At 36.6% G+C, this 24,000-nt stretch overlaps 3 protein-coding genes across 4 annotated transcripts; 1 reads left to right on the top strand and 2 right to left on the bottom strand.

Annotated features, from left to right (window-relative positions):
* Positions 1 to 5: 5 nt before the first annotated feature.
* On the bottom strand, positions 6 to 5,566 carry tpst1l (tyrosylprotein sulfotransferase 1, like). 2 transcript variants are annotated; one of them, XM_065287538.1, is made up of 3 exons: positions 5,286 to 5,566; positions 1,413 to 2,536; positions 6 to 819 (listed from the first exon to the last, which is right to left on the bottom strand). In XM_065287538.1, the coding sequence occupies exons 2-3, from the start codon at positions 2,246 to 2,248 to the stop codon at positions 600 to 602; spliced, it is 1,056 nt and encodes a 351-aa protein (XP_065143610.1). In that variant the 5' UTR covers positions 2,249 to 2,536; positions 5,286 to 5,566; the 3' UTR covers positions 6 to 599. The 2 variants fall into 2 exon arrangements, with proteins under 2 accessions (XP_065143610.1, XP_065143609.1); XM_065287537.1 differs by having other exon boundaries at positions 5,299 to 5,566.
* Positions 5,567 to 7,039: 1,473 nt separating this feature from the next.
* On the bottom strand, positions 7,040 to 10,207 carry crcp (calcitonin gene-related peptide-receptor component protein). The gene is made up of 6 exons (XM_065287535.1): positions 10,101 to 10,207; positions 9,457 to 9,493; positions 9,180 to 9,278; positions 8,383 to 8,477; positions 8,020 to 8,077; positions 7,040 to 7,624 (listed from the first exon to the last, which is right to left on the bottom strand). Exons 1-6 carry the CDS (start codon positions 10,106 to 10,108, stop codon positions 7,487 to 7,489), a joined length of 435 nt encoding a protein of 144 aa, XP_065143607.1. The 5' UTR covers positions 10,109 to 10,207; the 3' UTR covers positions 7,040 to 7,486.
* Positions 10,208 to 11,040: 833 nt separating this feature from the next.
* Positions 11,041 to 23,491, top strand: asl (argininosuccinate lyase). The gene is made up of 16 exons (XM_065287534.2): positions 11,041 to 11,281; positions 11,396 to 11,590; positions 12,795 to 12,878; positions 13,873 to 13,929; positions 14,030 to 14,127; positions 14,836 to 14,913; positions 16,347 to 16,424; positions 16,540 to 16,592; positions 16,774 to 16,836; positions 16,935 to 17,049; positions 20,864 to 20,948; positions 22,183 to 22,242; positions 22,321 to 22,404; positions 22,812 to 22,892; positions 22,966 to 23,072; positions 23,167 to 23,491. The coding sequence occupies exons 1-16, from the start codon at positions 11,267 to 11,269 to the stop codon at positions 23,309 to 23,311; spliced, it is 1,398 nt and encodes a 465-aa protein (XP_065143606.1). The 5' UTR covers positions 11,041 to 11,266; the 3' UTR covers positions 23,312 to 23,491.
* Positions 23,492 to 24,000: the final 509 nt, after the last annotated feature.

Genomic DNA, 24,000 nt, shown 5'->3' with positions numbered 1-24,000 from the left:
AAATGTTTTCTTAAAAATGACAAACATTTAATAAATATTTGTTATCTGTTGAGAAAAAAGTATCTATAACAACAAGAATTTTGACAGGTTTAACGTTTAACTTAATACCTTTTCTGTCACGGAGCGGTAAAGGAATGAATGAGAATTCATTTAAAATCCATCACATTTAAAGTGTGCAATTCATAAGGTCAAAATAAAACACCTTACACGGCTTAAAGATTGTTACAATAAACAAACAAGTGGTCATTTTGTGCAACTGTTAACTTCCTCTTTCAACAAACACAATTTCCTGTATTGTAACCAGACATTAACACATACAAAAATAAAAGCTTTACAGTCACAAGCTTGCAAATAACATCACCATTAATGCACAATACAAAACTTGAGTTGAAAAATTCGAAAATGAATTACAATATAGCACAAAACTAGATGTAAACAACCAGTACTCATATTTTCCATCATAAATTTGTTTTTTAATTGCCACATTGTTTTGTTAATTCAAGTAGAGTCTTTGTGTGTTCATAAAAATGCTAATTTTTATTGCTTCAATGTATTTTTATCCCCAAACAGGAACAAAAATTTGAAATTTGCTTTCGATTTTAGTTTAACCTCACAATTCTTGTATTATTATTATTAAGGAATAAGAGACCAGGCTTGTTGTAGTTTGGGGGGTTGGCCAAAGGGTCATAACCCAGTCGACTTAGCATCGGGGCAAGACTGGCCATGTCAGACACCACATCAGCAGGAATCTTGCCCACCCACTTAGACAAAGCCTCTGTATTCACTGGTTTGACTACTTGGTCTGTTGACAGTTCAACCCTGGAGGAGAAACAAAGATATAAGAAATGATTAAAAGAACAATCATAGATTTATTTTAGTAAAAGCAAAAGCATCTGTCTTAGCTGTCATGAAAGTAAGCTGGTCTGCCCTCTAGTGAAAAACTTGTGAAGTTTTATTCACACTTCAAGCTGCCAAATATAGCCTTGCCCTTTAATTCCTTTTTATACCGACAGAACTGAAAATGCTGATTCAACTGCATGCTTTATACACTGACACCCGAAAGCAGAAGAAACTGAAATAAACAGATGGAAAACAGAGAAATCCCCACCTTATTTGCATAGTCCAGAGTTGCTTATTCTGTAACCGTTCACCCCTAGGCTGCTTTATGGCACATGCATAAATGACAAACATTAGCTTTTGTGCAGAATGTTTAATGTGCAGAACAATGAAAAATTTACATAAAAGCAAAAGTTTGTCATTTATGCACATGCTTTATCCAAAGTGACTTGCAGTGCATTCAAGCCATACATTTTACCAGCATGTTTCTTGAACCCATGATCTTTGGCAAAACTCTACCAACTCAGCAACAGAAGCAAAAACTCTCAAAACTCATAGCCTGGATATTCACTCACTTTGACAGTGAAACTCCACCAGCTTTCCCAATAAGCTGTTCGTGGTGTAGCACAGAGGAGTCCCACGGCAGATCCAAAAATTGTAGGAGCTTGCCCATCACTTTATCCGGGTACAGCACCAGCTGCTCATAGTGGACAGGAAGACAGTTCCCGTGCGCTGCAGCCAGGCACTGGTCATACATCACCTCCACTGCTCGGTTCCACTTCACCAGACAGTCCCTGTAACTTGTCAGGTCGAATCCAGTAATGGTCACCTTGCGGGAAATCATAGAGTGCACGGTGGCCCTGCCGTCCCGGAGCATAAGGATGAACTTAGCCCTTGGAAAGAGCTTGGATAGGTAGGAGAGGGACTTCAGGGCAAATGGGTCCTTATTGCAGAGCCTTGGAGCGGGTTCACCATGCCCCACTATGATCTCCAACAGGAAGGCACGAACAGCAGAGTCCAGGACCTCATCGGTGACACCAGCTTCATCGAGTCGGAGCCGCTCGCGTGCCGAGTGACTCCAGGTGGCCTGCATGGCTAACAACCGGGGGATGACGCGGGTCTCCTCTCCGCAACGCACGAGAGGGTGGGCATCCAACATAGCCCGCATAAGGGTGGTGCCACTACGAGGGACGCCACCGACAAAAATGAGAGGCGTTTCCTCATTGTACTCCTCCGGGAGTTGTGAGGGGTCGCTAAGGTTTCTACCAGCATGTAGATTTGCAGACCATGTGTGCTGTGCACTTCCGGAACGGAAATTCGGACATTCGATTGCGCTCATGCCGAGATAAAATACTGTGATGGAGCTGATGATCACACAGACGAGAAGAACGTTGCAGGTTTGTTTTCTCATGATTAACAGAGTTAATTGGGTTTCTGTAATATTAGAACACAGGGATTGCAAAAAGGCAAAAAAATTTGAGTGAGAAGGAAAAATTCTCAGCAGGGATCTTGGAAAGAGTAGATGCTTTCCAGAAGTGGTCAGAGTAAAAGAATGCAAAAAAAGAAGTTTAGGTATGTTATTGGGGGGAAGGGATGGACAAAAAATTCCAGGCAGCAGTCGTTCAATGTCTTGCTTGAGGCTTTAATAAATTCAGGCTTGGTAATTCAAGCCTTTTGCTCTCTGTTAGCACCATTGTGCCTGTAAAAAGAGAAAAGAATAACATTTAGTAAGTCTTTTTAGCTCTGACTATCCATCTTATGTTACATAAAATGAAACAACTAAGACCATTATAGCCAGGGGTGCACATAACTGGTATGCTGGTGCGTGTGCACGATTAAAAATGTGCAACAGACACTGATCTAAGGCTGCATTTGCGCTTATCGTCATAATTTCGCACCTGAAGTAAGGAGGAGTTACACGTTGCTGAACCTGGCTGCAATGCAAGAGCAAAATTAAGAGCATTAAAGCCAAGTATCAGGAAGTTAAGGATCACAACAACCGCAGTATTCCGGAAAGAACGACTTGCCCATTTCATGAGCAACTGGAGCGAATGTTGGCCGATAAACCTAACTGCCAACCGCCCAAAGTTCTTGACAGTTTTTCAGAGGAAGACGTGATGACAGAAAAAGACAGTGTGGTGATTCCGAAAATAATCATTAACAATGGCCTTTACTTAAGTGATAAGTGATGATATTAACGTTAGATAGCTAATAGGGCTGGGCAAAAAAATAGATTTTTCGATTAATGTTTTTTTTTAAAACAAGGTCGATTCAAAATCAATTCTCAAAGAGCAGAATCAATTTTTTTTTCATATTTATTTCCGCAAGCATTGAACTTTAGATTAACTTTTATCTAATTACTAGTCTTATTCACTAGATCACTTGTCACCCTCTTTTTTGCCTTACGCGATGTTACCAAGGAGCAGGAGGCGAGCCTGTCATTCATTCATTCAGTGCTTAAAATGGCTACGTTGATGCTACCTTCACATAAAAACTCAGAGGTATGGAAGCATTTCAGATTTCGCAAGCAAGACGACGACGATAGTGTTGTGGCTTTTAATTTCTTTTTATTAATTACTCACTTGCAAACTGCTGTTTACTGTTATTTTTTATTAATATAGTATTTGTATTAAATCTATATTCATTGAGTTTAATCGAGAATCGAAATTGAATCTATTTGATAGATTGTGAATCGAAATCGAATAGATCTGGAAACATCTGAATCAATACCCAGCACTAATAGCTAATACTATACCCAGTTAAGCTAGCATTCTGTCTGGGCGGGAATTTAATGTAAACACGGATATCAGATATGAGGCATGTCTAAAGTATGTGTAAACACAGGGAGGACAAAAATCAGATATGGTCAAAAGATCGGATGTGTGCATTAAGAATTGAAGTGCAAATGCAGCCTAAAAGGGGCATTTGTGTACCAACGTTACTGGAATTTTGTTACATAGTAACCTAATTTACTGTGACACAAGGGATTTCTCTGTGCATCATTGGTAAGATAATGATTACAAACGTGTTAAAATAAATGTATTGTTAGCAGCGATGCATCAGTCACTGGCCCAATAGGCCAATTTAAATATTTAAGCACAAAAAAACCCAGATCTCAATACTTTACTCACGCGTTGTTTGAGCAATTTTGTGCATACCTGTAAAGCATAAGCCAGATGCACATCTTAAGGCTATACATTTTTTAATGTATATTACGTACATCAAACCAATGAAATATGGCGAAGACAGTAGTCTTCGAGAACCAGGCCAAAAATGTTATTGGCCCCCCTGATTACAGTACCAGATTACAATAATAGTATTAGCCAATTACAGATTGAGGCTTTGAGCCTCTAACTTCATTAGTGTTCATTTGGCAAGCCTGAAACCGTAAACCTAAAAAGTAACAAGAAAACAAACAAAGCACTTTAATGTTGTGGAAAGAGTATTGTATGTGCCCTCTGTGTATCTTGAAGGTCAAACGATTTTATATCATTTCCTCTGCATAACCGAGCATGTTATGGTTACATTGCGTTTCTGCATGAAATTTGCAGAAAGTGTTAAGTTTCACTTCCTACCTCAGCTTTTAGTACTGCGTATCTCCAGCACTTTTACACATTTGTACCTTAACCTCTGGCAAAACATGTACGACTTTACTAGGGAACACCTGTTAGCACCAAAACCTACATCCTGTTGTGGGCTGAATCTGTGGTTTGCGATGCTTGTGTACGCAAAGATGACACATATTTAACACATCACACCTCTATGTTTACGAAGCAGAAATGAGTATCATTATCGTTCAAATTAATTCACAAGCGCTAAATAAGAAGCAGATAATTATGGCTATAATCAGTATTTAATGGGTTGTATGATCCTTTACATGATGTGATATGTCATTATAACCTAGATATACTAACCTAGTGTGAGTAATCACTGGCGCGTTTTAACGACCGGTCTTGATGTTATCTATGTAGGCAGCACGTTATATTTTAAAACACAGCCTAAATGAATAATGCCTTAAAATATCATATTTACCCGTGTCTTTTCATCTCAACGTATACATAAATGCGCAAACTTGATTGTTTCAGCGTAATTTGTAGCGCACAATAGCAGTAACGCAACAAGTCGACGTGCAGTAATAAATCTACGAGCTGATTCTGGTACGGATATTTTTCAGATATTGTAAATATGTGGTCGTATTCGACGACCGTGTATAGAGAATACATAAACCGAATATGTCTGACGAAAATATGCAATTGGACGTATTGGCAGTGTAACAAAATGACACGTTTAACATGGTTGCATGAGAAAGGGTCTACCTGAGATCAAAGTTATTTGCCAACACGACTGTCAGCCTGAAATAAGGTAAAGCTAGGTTTACAAGACCCTGACAACATGTAAAATGACAACTGATTAAAGTTTAAACGTTCAGAAAGAAAATTGACACACACAAGCGTGCTTTACCATGTTGAAAGTGCAACTTCTCCACAGCTACATTCTCCAGAGGCACGACCGTGTGATGAAATGCAGACGTGAAGATCGTCTAAACAGCGAGACACGAGAGTCTGACTTTCACAACGGTAACCCTATTCATCTTATCCCGAGAAGACATTTTTATCCAGAACCCCAGTTTATGCGTAAATCACAGACGAGCGTTTCCGACAAAACGCTGATATTACGAGACCTGAGATACACACTGCAGTTAGCGCTAAAGAAGAGAGCGCCAATCTGATTGGCTAAAGCAAACGTCTGTTAAAGTTTTGAGAGTTTTCATTGGCTCATCGGGTTTCTCTTTATGACATGGCATGCTGTCACAAAAGAGTTAAAAGATGACAGTCTCAGAGTAGAGAAAGTAGAGTAGAGAATTGGATCGTGTGGTAGAAATTTATGTTATTTAATTGTGAGAAAGAATATATATATATATATATATAAAACAATATATTTTACAGTTATTTGTTGTATTAGAAAAGTCAAAAAACAAAAGGGGCCCTTTGTTAACCGAATCTGTCACAGTTTATGAATGATTTTCTGGAAAAAGTAAAAAAACAAAAAACATGCAATATTTGAAAAGTACTAAATTTTGTCCATTTTTTCTTATTTCTTCTCTGGTAACATATGACTAATACCTCTTGTAATGTGGCATTGAGCAAAATGTTTTTATTTTTATGTATTTGATGTCCTTTTTCAATAAAAAAATTATGTGAAAAATCCCCTCAAAATAAGTTTGAGATGTATTAAAGTATTAGAGGATCTTTGAAGACCAGCCCTCCCCAAAATTCGTAAATAAGTTGTGTTAACTATAAACAAATACAATATGATCAACTAACATTCAAAAGTTTATGGTCACTTCATAAAAAAGCTAAAGTGAAAAGTTAATCTTCTCATCTGGCTGTAGGGTTACATGTTTGAAATTATTGCAGACAAAAATATAACTGTAACAACAGATTTCTTTCATTGAAGGGGACACTTTACAATACTTGTTTTAAGATGTCAAATAAATATATTTGCTGTCCCCAGAGTACATATGTGAAGTTCTAGCTCAAAATTACATATCATTTATTATTACATGTTAAAATTGCCACTTTGTAGGTGTGAGCAAAAATGTGCCGTTTTAAAATGCAAATGAGCTGCACTATGCAAATTTCTGCACTAAATAGCAGTGCCCTGGTTGGATAGTGCAGATCAAGGGGAGGTATAATTCCCTTCCGACATCACAAGGTGAGCCAAATTTCAATGACCTATTTTTTGACATGCCTGCAGAGAATGGTTTACCAAACCTAAGTTACTGGGTTGTTCTTCTATATGTTTTCTAGGTTAATAAAAGTACCCAATTCTAGCACCCCAAACATGGAAAAAGTCAGATTTTCATGATGTCCCCTTTAAAAAAAACACCAATTATTTAAAAAACATTTATCTTATGAATGATGTGGACCAAATAATAAAGAAAAAGCAGCAATAAGACCTCAGGATAGATGTGAACTCCCTCACAAAGGTTTAAAACACATCTCAGGGTGAGATCCCAAGGAAAGGTTAATAAAATAATTGAGATAATTCATATACCTACATTTGTATTGTTCTAGTTTTGATGGCGTTTACTATTATTATTGATGTGGAAACAAATATTAAGTGACCTTAAACGGTAGTGTATGCTATCCTAATTTGGTGTTTAAATGGTATTGATTCAAATTAAGTTACATGACAAACATCACATAAAGCAACTTTATAGATACCTGCCTTGGTAAACCTTGATCTTTCAAAAGCTCAATACAACTTTGCTGTTACACACGACCGTGGCAGCATGACAAATTATAAACAGACCAAAAAACAGGTTTACTTGCTTATACAACATAATTGTTTGCCAATTACAGAGCAACAGTATAAGCACCAGAGAGGATGCGGATACAGATTGAAATCCTTTCCTCAAAAGTTTAAATTACAAATACACAAATGGCATTTCATGACTGCATGTATTTATAATATATACATTATAGGGGAATAAATACAGGTTTTTGTTTAGGTCGGCATTACATTTCAATTTTTTTCTAAATGTATCTTCGGCTGAAGTTTATTCACATTAATATAATGGATTCTTCACCAGCCCAGTCAACAAGTTTTACGTCCATTTCTTCTGTGCTTGAAAATAAAATAATTGTTACTGGTCTGCCTCCATCTCAGGATCAGCAGATGCACTGTCTTCTTTCTGGGGGTCACCAGGTAGTACATCTGTGACTTTCTGTATGAGTTCATCAATCTGTTCCTCCGTCAGTCTTTCCTCACTCTCTTCTACCATCTGTAAGAGGAAAATATAATAAATTCAAAGCAGTGGCCAGATTTAACAAACTGTCATGTCTTTCTTGTAGCAAGGACATAATAGGGATTGCCTGGGCTTTGGGGGGGTGAGTGTTATTTTCTCTAGCAGTTAACGGATTCCTTTATTATCACATTCATTTTTGTTTTCAGCTTACAGGCTTAGGATGATATATCGGTGGAGTAAATAAGAATTTTTTTTTTTAAGTGAACTAATGCAACCAAGTCTACTTACAGTAAGCATTACATGCGTCCTGCTTTGTTAAAAACATAAATGAGCATGTAAACAAGGTGAAATGACGTATAAAGTTTTGCAAATTGTAGATTAGGAAATGTGGATTGAAAGCACAATGAAGTAGGGTAGGCAAAGAGTCTCACCAGTTGTATCTCAACAGCAGTCTGAGGTCTGTGGTTAAGGAGTTGCAACTTCTCAGCTCTTTAAACAGGAACAGAAAGCAACAGCAGCTATTATGATCACTGGCTGAATCCTGATCACAAAACTAATCCAAAACTGCCAAGAGTAAAATTGCTTTATAAAAGAAAACCATCAAATTTGATATGCACCGTGTTCTCATTCATTTAAAACAAATCTTCATTATGGTGCATCTCAAAATTACATAGTGGATCAAGTAGGCGTTTGTCAATAGAAACTTCACAGGTCTTTCAACCTTCCTGTATCTTCAACATGTCATTTCACAACTCTTCAGTGCAAATGTTTAAAGACTGTGTTTTGAAACTCACTTGGTGAGTTTGTGAGGCAGCATGGCAGTAAGGAAGTTGTTCACCGTCTCTGGGTTCTGATGGACACATGGCGTCTTGGAGAGGTACTTCAGAGTCTATTGGGGAAGATACACAAGTACATACGTGAATGAGTAATCCTGTCTTAAAATTAATTAAACAATGAGTAACTATAATCTTGCACAGGTAAAAACAGAAATGTTACCTTTAAACTGGTGATGATTAAATGTAATGAAACTGATATTGAATGTGTGGTTTTAGTGAGCACCACTCAACTAATTCAAATTTTAAAGGAAAATGAATTTACTAATGATCTGAAGTGAAGGTAACTTAAAGTAATCAGTAGGGTTGGAAATCGAATTTCGATATTTCTGGAATGACAATCGTCTTGCTAGATAAGACCCTTATGCCTCATTTGTAATCGTTTAGAGCCCTTTGAAGCTGCGTTGAAACAGTTAACTGTTGAGGTCCAATAAAGTCTATTAAATTGAAAAAAATCCTGGAATGTTTTCATCAAAAAACTTAATTTCTTCTCGACTGAACAAAGAAAGAAATCAACATTTTGGATGACATGGAGGTGAGTAAATTATCATGATTTTTTTTAAAGAAAATTGAATATTGCTTTAAGCGACCTAACTAGCATTTAATCTGGGAGCTTACATTTAATATAACACAATTTCAAACGAAAATAAAACATGATTTTACACGATACAAAAATCAGATGAAGAGTGAAGATTTTCCTCATTTTTTGTAGTTTCTCTATCATGTCAAGGATTAAAAGTCATATTCAAGATACACACCTCATACATGATGGTGTTGAGATTCTGCTGCCCAGTGCTGTGCTTATTTTTGACAACTTCCTTTCTTTTCTCTTTCAAATCTGCCAGCAGCTGATAGACCTGATGGGTTAAACAACATCTGTATGGTCACACACACACATAAACCCATTCATTTGACTCTACAAGATACACTTCTAAAACATATGCATGCATTTCTTACAAACAATTTTGAATTGTAAAACACAAAAAAGTTTGGGTAAAAAAAATGTGATTTCTAAAATGTAAAATGCATACTGACCTCAAAATTGCTTAGCATAGCAGCATTGGCATCTTTTCTACAAAACACATTTTTATATGAAAAAGATCATGGTTAGTAACCTAAGAATTGTTCTTTGACAAAAGCTATAATAGATTTATGAACTCTCTTTAGACTGTCAAAAATAAGTAAACTAGCACTTCAAGATATAAAACAAACCTAACATCTGAATCATCATGTTTGCATGCAATAAGCATTTTTAAGTAAGATAATTTGTCTATGGATTATCTATTGTGGCAGCATCATCTGTAGTAATAAAACGCACAATTTAACATGAGACATCTATAAACATGCATACACGTAAAGTAAGCGTTAAAGAATAGTCCCATTACTTCAAATAATACTTTCACACATTTTGCATTTACATTTTGTACGACCAGCTCGTGTTAATATCGGAGATTTATTTCCGAAATTCCTTTATATTACACAGAGTTTATCATCGTCATAGGACAGATAGTGTCACATGGTTATAGTTACTCCTGCATAAACTCGTCAGTGGCCAACAATCATTATAAAGCAGAACAGTTTTCCTCACCACAGCGCCCTGTTCTGAGTATTTTGAACAAGTTTAACTATACATTTCAGCAGATTTTATGTATTTTTAAAAAGCAAATGAGATTGCTTACACTTCCATTCTGATCGCATCGATGGTTCACCACTAACAACGACCCGGTGAGAAAACGCAACCTGCTATAAAACGTTCCTACCAAGTTTCCCGTTATTTTTTTCTGTGTTGACCGAGAAGATGTTGTCCAATAATATTGTTGTTTTCAGCATTTTTTTATTGTCAAACATCCCAAGATTTCATCACTTTTCGGCTACTATTTACTTTATCAATATAACTTTACAGTTACTGAAAATTTTAAGAAATCCCTGCTGACTATCGATATGACATTTGCTGCATTCACTTTAATACAATTTTCAATATAAGCCTTATATGTCACATTGGTCAGCACAACAATTGCAAACCATTACAGCACATCAATGCCAATTTATGTAAACCTTATCTGATATTGTAAAACTGTAAACGGTCTCTTTAGTGAACCAAAACCAAGGTTTCAAACCGTGGGAAAACTCAAATATAATGGAGAAAAAAATTAGCAATGGTGTTAATTAAGAATTTTCACATATTTTGTCTTTAAGCATATTAAAAACGCCACACAGACATATAAACGACAATAAAAACATTTTTTTCAGCACATGGGACTTTAAAATATTATATTTATATATGTATTATATTATATTTTTAAAAAAAATAAAGAAAGAAAAAGACAAGAAAAACAAAAAAATCTGAATTGCACAACAAAAACATACATAGTAGGTTAGGAAATAAACTTTCAAATCAAACAAAAACGCTGGGAGAAAAGCAGTGTCTCATTAACTTGTTTTACTCTTGCCCGGGCTAATATGGAGGCGTCGTTGACGTATCGCAGCATCGGACCAAAGCAGCATGAACGCGTCTTCTCTTTCGGAGGGCGGTCCTTCTTCAGACCTCGGTACAGAGGTACAGATGATGCGCTCCGTAAAAATTAACGTCTCTAAAGCTTTGGGTTGGTTTGCTGGCACTCATTTGCATAATATGGGCAGAGCTTGTGCCTTCCCAAAATAGGCGAGGAAGAAACGCTTTTCACATTTTCACAGATCGTTCAAAGCGTATGGCATTCATTTTCCCAATTTAATGCTCAAACATTAGAATTATTATTTTGCGTAAATATACGTGTTTGTTAGTTTGCTATTTATTTGCATTTCAGTGCTAGGGTTGCACTCGTCGCACGAGACTTTGACGGTTGCTATGGCCGGTTCAGAGGTAAAAATCGTTCATCTATCTGAATAGAAGACAGTCTGAAAATAATGCGCTATGTGTGTTTGTCAAACTTTTCAGATCTGTCAGCACCGACTTTTTGTATTCTGTGTCCAACAGGGAAATAAATTATGGGGTGGTCGATTTGTAGGAAACATCGACCCAATAATGGAAAAGTTCAATGCTTCTATAGCGTATGACCAGCGCATGTGGCAGGCTGATATTAAAGGAAGTAAAGCATATGTCAAAGCGTTACAAAAAGCAGGTTTGGTCACTGAAGACGAGATGAAACAGATCCTTACAGGCCTTGACAAGGTGATTATATTTTTATACATCACTCTGTCTTACTTCATGAGCCCGTTTCAGTGTGCAGTATAAATGATTTCACTGTTAATTGTGTCACATTCCTCAAGTTCATTCCTCAAGTTCACACTGAGCACAGATCTGGTGTAAATATTTACCACTACACTGTACCATAGTTCATTCCCTCTTTAAATCTGAATCTTAGATCACATACAAATTGCATGACAGAGGTCTTGCAACTGCCTATTGTAAACTTCACTAAAGCAACTTCATGGGTGATTATATACATTTGGTATCCAAAATCATATTTTTTATGCTTTTTCAAATGGTTATCCTTTTAATTATTTATTTTCATAATTTGGTACACATTGTCATTGATCTCAAGATTTTATGCCATAAAAATAATATATATTTTGTAATTTTCTTATGTAACTGAAAATCATGATTAGTCAGTGTCAACTCTGTTACAAAGTAACAGGGTTGACAGTGTGTAACAGAAATGGCTATCATACACACAGACACAAACATAATGTCTTTGTGGACACCCACCCTCGGTTTCACAGACAAGGCTTAAAGGGACAGTTCACCCAACAAGTTCTGTCAACATTTTTTCCCTCATGTTGTTACAAACCTGTATAAATTTCTTTGTTCTGGTGAACACGAAGGAAGATATTTTGAGAAATGTTTCTAACCAAACTGGTTACATATTAGGAAAAAAGAATACCATGGAAGTGAATGAGGCCCACGATTGGTTTGGTTAAAACATTCTTCAGAATTGTTCATCAGAACAAAGAAATGTATACAGGTTTGTAACAACATGAGAGTAAATGATGACTGAATTTTCTTTTTGGGCAAACTATCCCTTTAAGGCTAATCCTACACTAAAACACATGTTTGAGTTGTCTCAACTGAAAATAACTTGCACTGACATATGTTAAAATATACCAGTGCCACTGATTTGTCTCAAGATACACACCAGTAACATGTTTTTCTAAGGCATGTTTATAAAAGGATGCTTAAACATCAAGTCCTAGTCCTGGCATTATCTAAGCCTTGTCTGTGAAACCAAGCCCAAATGTACTTTTTAATTACATAATCATCCATATATTAAAAGAACCAAAACGTTTTGTAATTAAAAGTTGTATTAATTATCATACATTTTAGATTACTTTATATTATAAACAAATGGAATCTTACATTTGCTCTAATTCATCAGGTTTTCGATGAATGGTACAAAGGTGATTTTAGAATCAAAGATGGAGATGAGGATATTCACACTGCCAATGAACGCAGACTGAAGGTTAGATGCAAACACTACTCAATAGCTTTGTTTACATGTGCAAAATTGTGTCAATCCATCTGAATTTAATCTGATTGCAGGTTATGACAGTAACCCTAAACATTGCAATCTGATTAAAATGTTCATTTACATGTACATTCTGATCCAAATGTCTGGGTTGACAGACCCAATGGACATTCAAAACTAGTCCAAAAGCATCGCAATGACTATTCACAACCCAAATACCAATAACTAATCCACAAAATAGTTTCATCTTTAACCTGCAGAAAATATCAATTGCGGAAACCATTTTGAAGTAGCCCAAATCTGAACGCCGCAAAAAGCAGAGGACTTGGCAACGCGGCACACAGCAGTGTTCAGATATAGGCAATGAAAACACACTTTTTGAAAGGCACAATGCTATTTTATTGCTTTATGCAATGTTATGAAAGACATGAACCCTGCAGAATGTACAGCGCGTGACACCATTACCTTAATAATATGTGTTGCCATCACCTTGCTATTGCATGTTTCTGTGACGAGAATCATGTGGTACGTAAATAAGAGGTAAATATAAGACGTTAACTTAAACACAATTTTTCTGCGCATGTGCACAAGACATTTTGCATCCGATCGATAAAATACTACGATTCACGCTTAACCAGCGTACTTTTCTCCTGATTATCGAATTACAGGTCAGGGTACTTTACTTTTAATAAGATTGAAATTTGCATCTGATCGACCTCAATCGTATTTTTAGATCCGATTGAGCCATCGATACGATTTCAAACTGATTATTTGGTTGCATGTAAACGTACCTAGTAATAGTAACATTAACTTTCAATCCAAATTCAGCATTGTAGATAGGATAAAACCGACAGTAATATTTTTACATTATCTTTACATTTCCAGATTGCAGCACTGGATTATGAAGTCATTTGGTTACCATGATATGTACCTTGTAATGTTTTGGAATGTTGGAAATACTAAAATTCTAATCAGTTTCCTTTGACAGGAGATTATTGGTGATCCAGCTGGAAAGCTTCACACAGGCAGAAGCAGAAATGATCAGGTTTGACTTGGACTGAATGGCACTTGAGAAATTATTATTTCTTAAACAGACTATACTAAACTGTGATTTGTGTTTCCATTTGTCCTCTTTGGTCAAACAGGTTGCAACGGATATGCGGCTATGGCTTCGGGATGCTATTATCACTCTGAAAAAACAAACTTTACAGCTTATCAGCACTATGGTGGAAAGAGCTGCTGTGTAAGAATTTACAGAGGTTTAAGAGACTCAATAGGGCGGCGAGGACTGTCCTCCAGTGCTCTTTTAAGACTAACGTGCATGGCCCTGATGCATAAACGCCTTTCCTGGCTCACAGTTGACAACAAAATTAAATTACGATTAATTTTAATATTGTGGAATGCTATATTTATGAAACAGCCACAGTTTCTCTCTGAGCAGCTTGTTTTTGTAGGAAGTGGACACCTATATGCCACCAGGCAGGCCCTAGGTGGTGATATAAAACTTCCGCTTCCTAGGACAAATTTTCTGAAACGCACATCACTTTATCGAGCAATATCTATTTGGAATCGACTTTCTGTCTCATCACGCAGAATTCAGAACAAATACAAATTTAAGAGGACAGTAACCAAGGAATTGCTGCAAATGATCTAGTGCCAGCTGGAAATTGTCATGTTCTTTCAAATGCTTTCTTTTTTCTTTTTTTTCCCCTGAACGTTAGTGCAATGTTTGAATTATTTTGATTGTAATTTGTGCTGTTATTGCTTTGTGTAATTTTATGTTGTGAATAATTTTAAAGAGGACCCCAGGAAGATTAGCTGCCATTAAATGGGCCGCTAATGGGGATCCTAATAAAATAATAAAACAATAAATAAACTCAGATACTAACTAGATACTAATGTGCAATTACCACACACCCATCCTAAATCATCTTTCATTGTTTTACACCAGAGAGATCGACATCCTGTTTCCTGGATACACTCACACACAGAGAGCCCAGCCGATCAGATGGAGTCACTGGATCCTCAGGTGCTCTTGAATAAAAGACACAAAATATTATTTTCACCACTAGAGGTCACTAAACAACAACAATGGCGTTGCTTGATGTCGCTGTAAAGATTATGGAATGATGGGAGTTATTTTCGTCTGAAATCGCATCCTGTGACAGTAGGTACTGAATTAGATGAAGTACTCATCGACCGTTAACACAGTAGGTACTATGAATATGGATAGTATGAATGAATTCAGATGTACTACATTCACCATGTTGATGCATCACTTGGCATACAGCACGTCGTCATAACAACAGTTATTCGTTAACTGGAATGACATTAAACAGGGCACAATTTAACCACAAGGGACAACTGTTTAACTCATTACCCGCCATTGACAAGTTATCTTGTCAATTAAGAAAAAACATTTGCATGAAAAAAATGTGTTCCTGGCGAGTTTTTATGGTAATCTGTAACACTCAATTTATACCCAATTTATAAAAAGCAGCAAAAAAGTTTTTTATTAATTTTACACGGCGTGTATGTTTTTAAAATTATTCTGAATCTGATCTCTGACAAAATTCATTTACAAAATTGCAATTATTTCAGCTTTTTGCTAAATATTTTATATTTTTGAAGAGACATACCCATATTTAAAATACCATTGGCAATGGTAAGCAGACAGTTGACGGTACCCATTGACTTCCATAGTATTTGTTTTTCCTACTATGGAAGTCAGTGGATACGTCAACTAGTGTGCTTACCAGCTATGATCAAAATATTTTGTGTGTTCTTTTCTTAAAAATCATATGGGTGGTTTCCTAGACAGGGATTAGTTTAAACCAGGATTAGACCTTAGTTTAATTAGGAAATATAAATAGTTTTATCAAACATGTCTTACAAAAATCATTACTTGTGTGCATTTTGAGGCAAAACAAAGGGCACTGATTTTTAGTCTAGGACTTCTCTAATCCCTGTCTGGGAAACCGCCCCATAAAGTTTCAGAACAACATTAGGGTGACTAAATGATGACTAAATTTTTGTTTTTGGGTAAACTCTCCCCTTAAAGTCACCATGAAACGGAAGTAACGATTTTCGTATTTTCCTTGTGGTGTTTTCCGAGGAAATGGCTTCTGAAATTTAAAAAAGTAGGGCAGGACTTGGATTCGTCCATTGAGAATTGATTGGATTGTTTGAATTTGGAGCATGATGCTATTTGCTAATCGCCGCAATCTTTTCCTGGACTCCGCCCACCTGCCATACCATATGAGAGATTATTTTGAGGAGGGGAGGTGATTTGCGGTTCTTTTTTAAGCTCACAGATAAGTCATTTGTAAAATATACCACAATATTCTCCCCCAAAAATGTTTTTTACAAATTATGAAATTATGACAATCTCTCAAAGATGTCTCGTAAAGTACATAACTCTGCTATTGCTTAAAATAAATTTTTGTTTTATATTTGACACAGTCATGCAGTGGCACTAAGCAGGGATGTGGAGCGTCTGGAGGATATCAGGAAGCGTACTAATGTGATGCCTCTAGGAAGGTTAGTTTTCTGTGTGTACAGAACCACACACTTTAACTGCGTAGAGTAAAACTCATTAAGTTATATTTACATATGTGAACTCAAGGAAAGTATAAGGACTTGTTCTGCCTTGCAGCGGAGCCATTGCTGGGAATCCATTCAACATCGACAGAGAACTTCTCTGTAAAGGTTCATTACATTTCAGATATTTGCTTCCCTATTGTTTAGGTTTCACATTAAACATTAATGTGTCCCATGATTTGAAGCTTCCATTTATAATAAGTGATATATGAAGTCGTATGTGTGCTATGTGTTTGTGTATACAAGTCAAAAGGTCACCTTTTTACATCTGGTTTTTATTGCTTCACAGAACTAGACTTTGATGGGATCAGTATTAACAGCATGGATGCTACTGGACAGAGGGATTTTGTAGGTTTGTACATTTGCCACAGTAGTCATTAAGAGTATTATAATTCTGTTTTCAAAAAAATAAATTTCCCTTTAATGTCATTCAATCCAATAAATTGGCAGCGGAGTTTCTCTTCTGGGGATCAATGTGTCTCACGCACCTCAGCAAGATGGCAGAGGATCTGATTTTGTACAATACCAAGGAGTTTTCCTTCATTACACTGTCTGATGCATACAGGTAAGGTTAACATGCTTATCTGTGAGATATAGAGGGTTAAGATTAACAGAATTAAAGTAAGCCTTTTGTATTGAGGGTATACCCAGTACATAATCTGCTGCTATTTTTTATTTGGTCTATGTGCATGAGTTGGCCATCTTCAGGTGTTGCATCACATCTTAATCAATTTCAAGCTTAATTATGGATTTGGCTTTTAGACTGTGTTGCCAGGTCCAGTTATTATAAGCATTTATTGAGAGGTTAGTGATTTTTGAATTATTTTCAAACCACAGGACCTTTGAACTTATTTTTGATCATTTTGGGCTTGCTCTCAATTAGATGTTCTACATACAGACTACTTTTAGGCTTCTGTCTAACAGGAAATAGATTTTGGGCAACATTTGAGGAGTTCAGATGCAAAACCTCCTAAGTGCATCTGGGCCTTTTGGTGTTTTTTCACATCTGTAGTTCGGTTCATTTGGTCCGGACCAAAAGCAAAAAATGATACAATGTAACTTTTTTAACAGTTTTGGTTCCTTTTCACACCACAATGCTCTGGTCCGCACCAGTTGAAACAAACCAAAATGCAGTCATGTGATAAGATCCACATCACTCATTGGCCACATATATTTGAACTTATTTCCTAAACTGCTTCTCGATTGGTAAGAATCAACGTGCGTGAAATTCCAACGGAACCCCGGAAGTAAACAAAAAGAAGGAAAATATAGCAGACTCCATGGACAGACGGCTGCGTGCTGTAATTATGTCCGTGGTTGTTATACATAGTTTGTATACAGCACTCTAGACAAACTGTTCATTTCCAGAATTAATCGCGGATGCAGCTTGAAAACAACGTTTTAATGCACTACAAACGGCGAAGACACCAAATTTCTGAGGCTCCGCCCACACCTCCTCGCAACTCCAGGTATGTCCGCGATCTGTCATTGTGCTAATATTGCTAATAGAAACTGTCAACAAACACTTCCTCATCCGATAATGCACTGCCCAGCTGACTATGGCAGCTGGTTTAGTCCAAAAAGCAGTACTTTTGCAGTTATGTCGGTTTGATCTCAGATTGTGTTCTCACCACAAACGAACCGCTCTAGAGTTCGTTTGAATGCGCGGTCTTTAAGGTGGTCTCAGTCCGCTTTTGGTGCGAACTCTGGTACGATTCAACCGAACTAAACAAGGCAGTTGTGAAATCACCCTAATTTCTCTTTAAAATGGTTATTACCCACTGCGCAAAGTGACGTCCAAACCACATCTTTTGTGCGTCTTCTTTGCATGCTCCATTTTGGTCCCCTGAAGGCAGTAGCGCCTCACTGCAGAACACGACATCCAGGAGGCGGGGTTGAATTCAGATCCAGGGGCGGAGCTGGATCCAGATCTAGAGATCCCATTGGTCGGCAGTTTTACCACAAAACACGTCATACACGTGTTGCTGCGTTACCATTTCCGCATTAAGTCGAACTAAATTAAGTTATTCTTTTGACATAAAAACGAACTTTACTTATGACTACAATAAAAGTAGTGCCTTTAGGGTGAAATGTAAGTTTTTTGCTATAATGTTTTGGAGTAAAACATTTCGAGTAAGCCTACTACGAGTAATCTTACAACATGCAGTTTAAGACCTATGAATGGTTACAGTATAAATATGCATAAATATTAAAATATATCAGCTATGGCATGTTATTTAGAAATTAATAAATTGAATGTTTATCTTGTATTGAACTTGTTTTAACATGTCTTTGCTTACAGCCATTAGGAAACAGGCTTCTGTGGGATAATGTACAAATAAATCCCTTCAGTGATATCACACTTTCGGGAACGTGTCCTTACCTCCCCTTACACCTAACTGTGATACTTTCTAAATTATGAATCTTTCTCGACTATATTATTAATCAAACATACAATAAAATTGATAAGAGCAAACGTTGGCGACCACAGGTTGCAACTAATTGCGGGCTGCAACAACACAAATATACTGGTTCATTTGGCGGAACAAAGTATATAAAGTGGGAGGAGTTGGATCTAGATTCAACCCCACCCCCTGGATGTTGTGTTCCGCAGTGAGAACCATCTCCCTGAAGGTGCAGACTGTGACACCAGGTGACGTTTTTTTTCCCAACGTCTACTGAACGTCCAGAACATCTCTGTATCAACAAATTACAAATCACATCCAGGATTCCCAGCATGCACTGTGTTGTGAATAAATTAACTTTTTTACTATTTTCTTTATCACTATTGTTGTGATTTATAATCTGATACTTGATGTTTGTGTGTCTAAATAGCACAATGATTTCTTTTTTATGTGCAAATTGTCTTAAAATCTGTCAGAATTATAAACTGCTATGAAAGTGCTGGATCTCCTACTGTAGTATCACATCATTAACAGAAAAAAATGCTTTTCATTCACTTTTTGATCAAACAGTGAATGAATAAGTCAACTCACTAATGATGATCTTAAGCATCAAGTAAAAGTTTTTTTAAGTTCATAATTACCAAATTGCAAGTTGTGTCAACTTAAAATTAAGTTGAAACAGCAATACCACAAAATCCTTTTTGCAGTGTAGTCCGACATTCAAAACCTCCACTTCTAAAAAACTTTCAAAAAAAAAAACTTTTGACAAGACAGTAAACGGTTGCAAAGTCACTAAAGATGCAACTAGAAACATTGCTAATGATGAAAGTCAGAATGTAAAAAGAAACTGAACCACACTTTAGGAGGCACTGTTATCAATGTGATTGCCAAATTTGGGTCCAGGTTTTAACAAGGGACACAAGTTTAAATGTGATCCACCAACGTTGTCTCGTGGCAATTCGTACGTATTTTATGATTTGGCTAATTCATATTAATTCATACATTTTTATATGATTTGCCACGACCCCTGTGACCTTGGGGTTAGGGGTGGGATTTCATTATTGTTTTTGCACGATTAACATACGGTTTCATATGAATTATTGTAAACTTGTAGGAATTCATCCAGTTTATCTTTAGTTCACTTAGAGGACTTTGCTGAAAAATCTACTTTTAGCGGATTCTGCCAACAAAGTGATATTTATGAGTGGCCTGAGGCTGGGATTAAGCAGATTTAAAGCAAAAGTATTTGATGAACATATAATATGTGTTGGGAGAATTCGGTCAATATGTAATTTTTGAAGGAGGTAGCATTTAGAGTTTTTTGCATCGTAGCTCCTTATTTGCTGCCCAATGAACAACAACAAATCCTGTGTGTACATTATTGTGTCCCTTTAATACTCTGTAACGTATACAGAACATTAGTTTGCAGCCTTTGTGTTTACTACATGCTCTTGGCACACCGGTCACATACGCACATTTCCAGCATCAAAGTGCAAGAACTGCTGCCGTTGAGCTTCAGGCGTTGCGGCTAATGAACGAGTCCTGATTCGAGTGATTTTATGGTACACTTGGCTTCTCAGTTAAGCCTAACTGTTGGCCTGGATGATTGTAAGTGCGTGTTGTAGCTCATGCCATCTGTTGTTTAAGCAAATTTGGGGATTTTTTCCCATAATGTTATTCTTTATGACCTGTGAAAGGTTTGGTCTGTGAACGTTAACTGACATTAGTTATTTGGTGAATTAGTAATTACGAATGATTTTTGACTATTTATTAGCAATATAATCGTGTTATGGGGTGCCACAGAGGGCAGGATTCAACACTTTGTCTTTGGCATACAACACTTGATGTAGAAGCACTGCACATTACTGTTAACAGATTGCTATACACAGGCTGTATGCATTGTGCTGGGGGATTTTGTCTGCTCTTTGTATGCGTGTAGTCATCCGGTGCTGTTGTTTGTATTTGTGCGAGCAGCACAGGAAGCAGTCTGATGCCTCAAAAGAAGAACGCAGACAGCCTGGAGCTCATCCGAAGCAAAGCAGGACGAGTATTTGGCAGAGTAAGACACAAGACACGTTAATAAACCCAGGGGGACCACTAGGAATTTTAGGCACTGTGAAATAATATGAGGTTGGACCCTCTACTACACCCATGTTACTACTAATAAAAATGAACTTTTGGGAGCCCCAATAGTGCGTGGGCCATTAAAATCAAATACGAGGTCTATGGTAAACAATAGACAAAACACCAAACTTTAAAAGGGATTTATTAGACAAAATAATTAGGCAAACAACAGTGTATTAGGAAATCTGGGTTTATTTGAATATGCAAAAAAATGCATAAAAATGCAAAAAGCTCACAGGTATTAAGGCATACATTAGTTTGGCACATTAATGCTTTACTTTGACTGTTTCCCTAATAGTTTTTATTACAGCAATACTTTAGCAGGTTAGTACAAGGCTATTTATCTCAGAAAGAAGGTAAGGGAAATTACATATTGATTTGAAATATTTTATTTATAGTAAATAAGACCTTCCGCAAGAAAAACCTATTTATTTTCGGCTTTACGATAAGACAAGACGTTCAAATGTCATGAATACACTATTTGGTTAAATAATTTGTAAATGTTAATATGTTAAAAGACATGTTTATATTACATTTTTGTATAATATTAAACTGTATCTGTCAAATTTATCTGCAGCCGTGTGTTGTTAGTTTCAGGCGGTTGTTATCTTGGAATAACAAACATTAGAATTTTGGGACTGGCCAATCAGAATAAAGCATTTTAGAGTGCAGTGTAATAATCGACAATAAACAATACTGTTATATAAAAAAATACGGTCACAGTGTAACTGTGTGTTTACACTAGATGCAAGTTCAATGTTTTGCGTGAGTAGATTACATACAAAGTCAACGCAAAGACGCAATCAGACGCATCCTTGCGTGGGGTGATGCGATATGAGCGCCGTGTTTTCCGTGAAAACACGCGCTATTCGCCTCAAACGCATCTTTGCCCAAGTTGAATATTTTCAACTCGAGCGAAAAATTCGCATGACACGAAGTTCCCGCGAGTAATCTAGAGCGAGTAACCCGATGCCCCGCATTTGTTGTGTACATAGCATTAGAAATCTTATTGGTCTTAATTGTTTTTTCTTTTGAATTGAATATGACCTGGACATTTTCTTGATATGTTTTGTGATATCCACCTTTTTTGTTGCAGTCAAAAATATCATTTTTATATTTTGTGTGTTATATTTATAATCTAATGTAAATTCCCCTTGACTGTACCACAGTGTGCAGGCTTTCTGATGACTCTAAAAGGTTTACCCAGCTCATACAACAAAGACCTACAGGTATAACACATCACACACAAATAGTTTTATTATTTTACTTTAAAACATTTTTTTTCATAGTAAGTTTCTTTACTGTAGGAGGATAAAGAGGCCATGTTTGACAGCTTTGACACAGTACATGCTGTGCTGCAGGTGACGACAGGTGTCATTTCAACTCTAGAAGTAAGAGATGGGTTTATACCATTATAACATTCACCAAAGTTAATGTTGTGACAAACAAGAACAAAACAGTTGCCAAAGTTAAATATTAAGCAGGGGAAATGTTGAAAAATGATCCAAAACGTGTTCGGGCACATATTAGTCTATTGACTGTCTAAAATTTGAGCAATATGAAGGAATTCTTTCCGTTTTTATTCTTTATTTATTGCTGTACAAAATCCTTGTTGTACTTAAATTTATAAGTTTAATGAACTTGAATTTACAATTGCTATAAAATATAATAATAAAGTTGAAAAAAACTTAAGCTAATTCAACTTAAATTTTATAATGTATAGCAACTCTTCACTTTAAGTGCCAAAAGGAATTTTTTACAGTGTATGTTGAGTCTAACCGCAGTGCTGTTATTTAAGGTAAACCAAAAGTCAATGGAAGGGGCTCTCAGCCCAGACATGCTGGCCACGGATCTGGCTTACCATCTGGTCAGAAAAGGAGTGAGTATATACATAGCTACTGCATTTTTTCAGCTTAAGTACTTTAGTTATAACTCTTCCATTCATCCATTAGATGCCATTCAGAGAGGCCCACAGCTGTGCTGGAAAAGCCGTCTATATCGCAGAGACCAAAAAGGTCCCCTTGAATCAACTCACTGTAGAGGACCTACAAACAGCCAGGTCAGCAAGCACATTCAAACGCAAAGCACATCTAAAGCCTCTGGGCTGTTTATTTACGTTTGTTTAACATTCTCCCCTTTATCTCCCTGTTTAGCCCTTTATTTGATGCTGACATTTCTTCAGTGTGGGACTACAGCAGTAGCGTTGAACAGTACAGCGCCCCTGGTGGCACTGCGAAGAATAGCGTCATAGCTCAGATTGAACACTTCAGAGCCTGGTTAAAAGCACAAAAACACTAACTACCGGTAGTTTCGAATCACATGTTCAGTAGAGTTTGTGCTCTTTTACCAAGTATTATTGAGATCATTTGAAACTTCTGTCTTGGACACCATCTTGCACTGACATCAGTCTTGCATTTGTGCACAGTTTGCCTGACATGTTTGTTTCAGGTTTAATAATAAAATTACAGCCATATGAAACTCTCAATTTTCATCTTCATGTCTTTAGTCTTTGAATTTAAGTCAATCGGTATAAAGTTAAATAAATCCTTCTGTGCTATGCATATATATATATATAGTTCTTTAAATTTGAGAAGTGAACTGTGAAGTTCTTTAAATTTATAAATTTAAGTAAATTACCTGGTTGGCTTAAATTTTTTGCCTTTAAAAGAGTTCGTTCAACTTAAAAAAATATACACAGCTTTTTTGAGTAAAAAAAAGAGGAATTAACTTATTTAAGTTGAACCAACGAAACTAAAACCTCATTCACACAGCACTTTAGTCACAGAAAATACACTTAAAATTGGCAGACAGGCTTCTGTGTGAACACAAACATGGCCCGTAAATGTTCTGGGATCGCTCCTGGAAAGAGGACCTAGTAACATTCCCGAAAAGCCCTCTGTGTGAACAAGACGCAGAAACAATCCCATAAGGGGCATGCTGTAGAAAGAATGTGCATGTCATCGCAACAATAAAGTTACGGTTCAGCT

The sequence above is a fragment of the Paramisgurnus dabryanus genome, chromosome 18, assembly GCF_030506205.2.
Source record: "Paramisgurnus dabryanus chromosome 18, PD_genome_1.1, whole genome shotgun sequence".
NCBI lineage: Eukaryota > Metazoa > Chordata > Actinopteri > Cypriniformes > Cobitidae > Paramisgurnus > Paramisgurnus dabryanus.
The sequence above is the reverse complement of the archived record's forward strand: the minus strand, read 5'-3'. Positions and strand labels throughout refer to the sequence as shown.

Excerpts from the sequence above, each read along its gene's own strand:
- crcp (XM_065287535.1), bottom strand. Across the intron at positions 8,078-8,382 it reads CTGCCTCACAAACTCACCAA|AGCTGAGAAGTTGCAACTCC; the intron begins GTGAGTTTCAAA and ends TCCTGTTTAAAG. Across the intron at positions 7,625-8,019 it reads CTGCTGTTGAGATACAACTG|ATGGTAGAAGAGAGTGAGGA; the intron begins GTGAGACTCTTT and ends TTCCTCTTACAG.
- asl (XM_065287534.2), top strand. Across the intron at positions 11,591-12,794 it reads TCCTTACAGGCCTTGACAAG|GTTTTCGATGAATGGTACAA; the intron begins GTGATTATATTT and ends CTAATTCATCAG. Across the intron at positions 16,425-16,539 it reads AATGTGATGCCTCTAGGAAG|CGGAGCCATTGCTGGGAATC; the intron begins GTTAGTTTTCTG and ends TCTGCCTTGCAG.
- tpst1l (XM_065287538.1), bottom strand. The coding sequence starts at position 2,248 with ATGAGAAAACAAACCTGCAACGTTCTTCTCGTCTGTGTGATCATCAGC. Across the intron at positions 820-1,412 it reads GGTGGAGTTTCACTGTCAAA|GGTTGAACTGTCAACAGACC; the intron begins GTGAGTGAATAT and ends TTTCTCCTCCAG.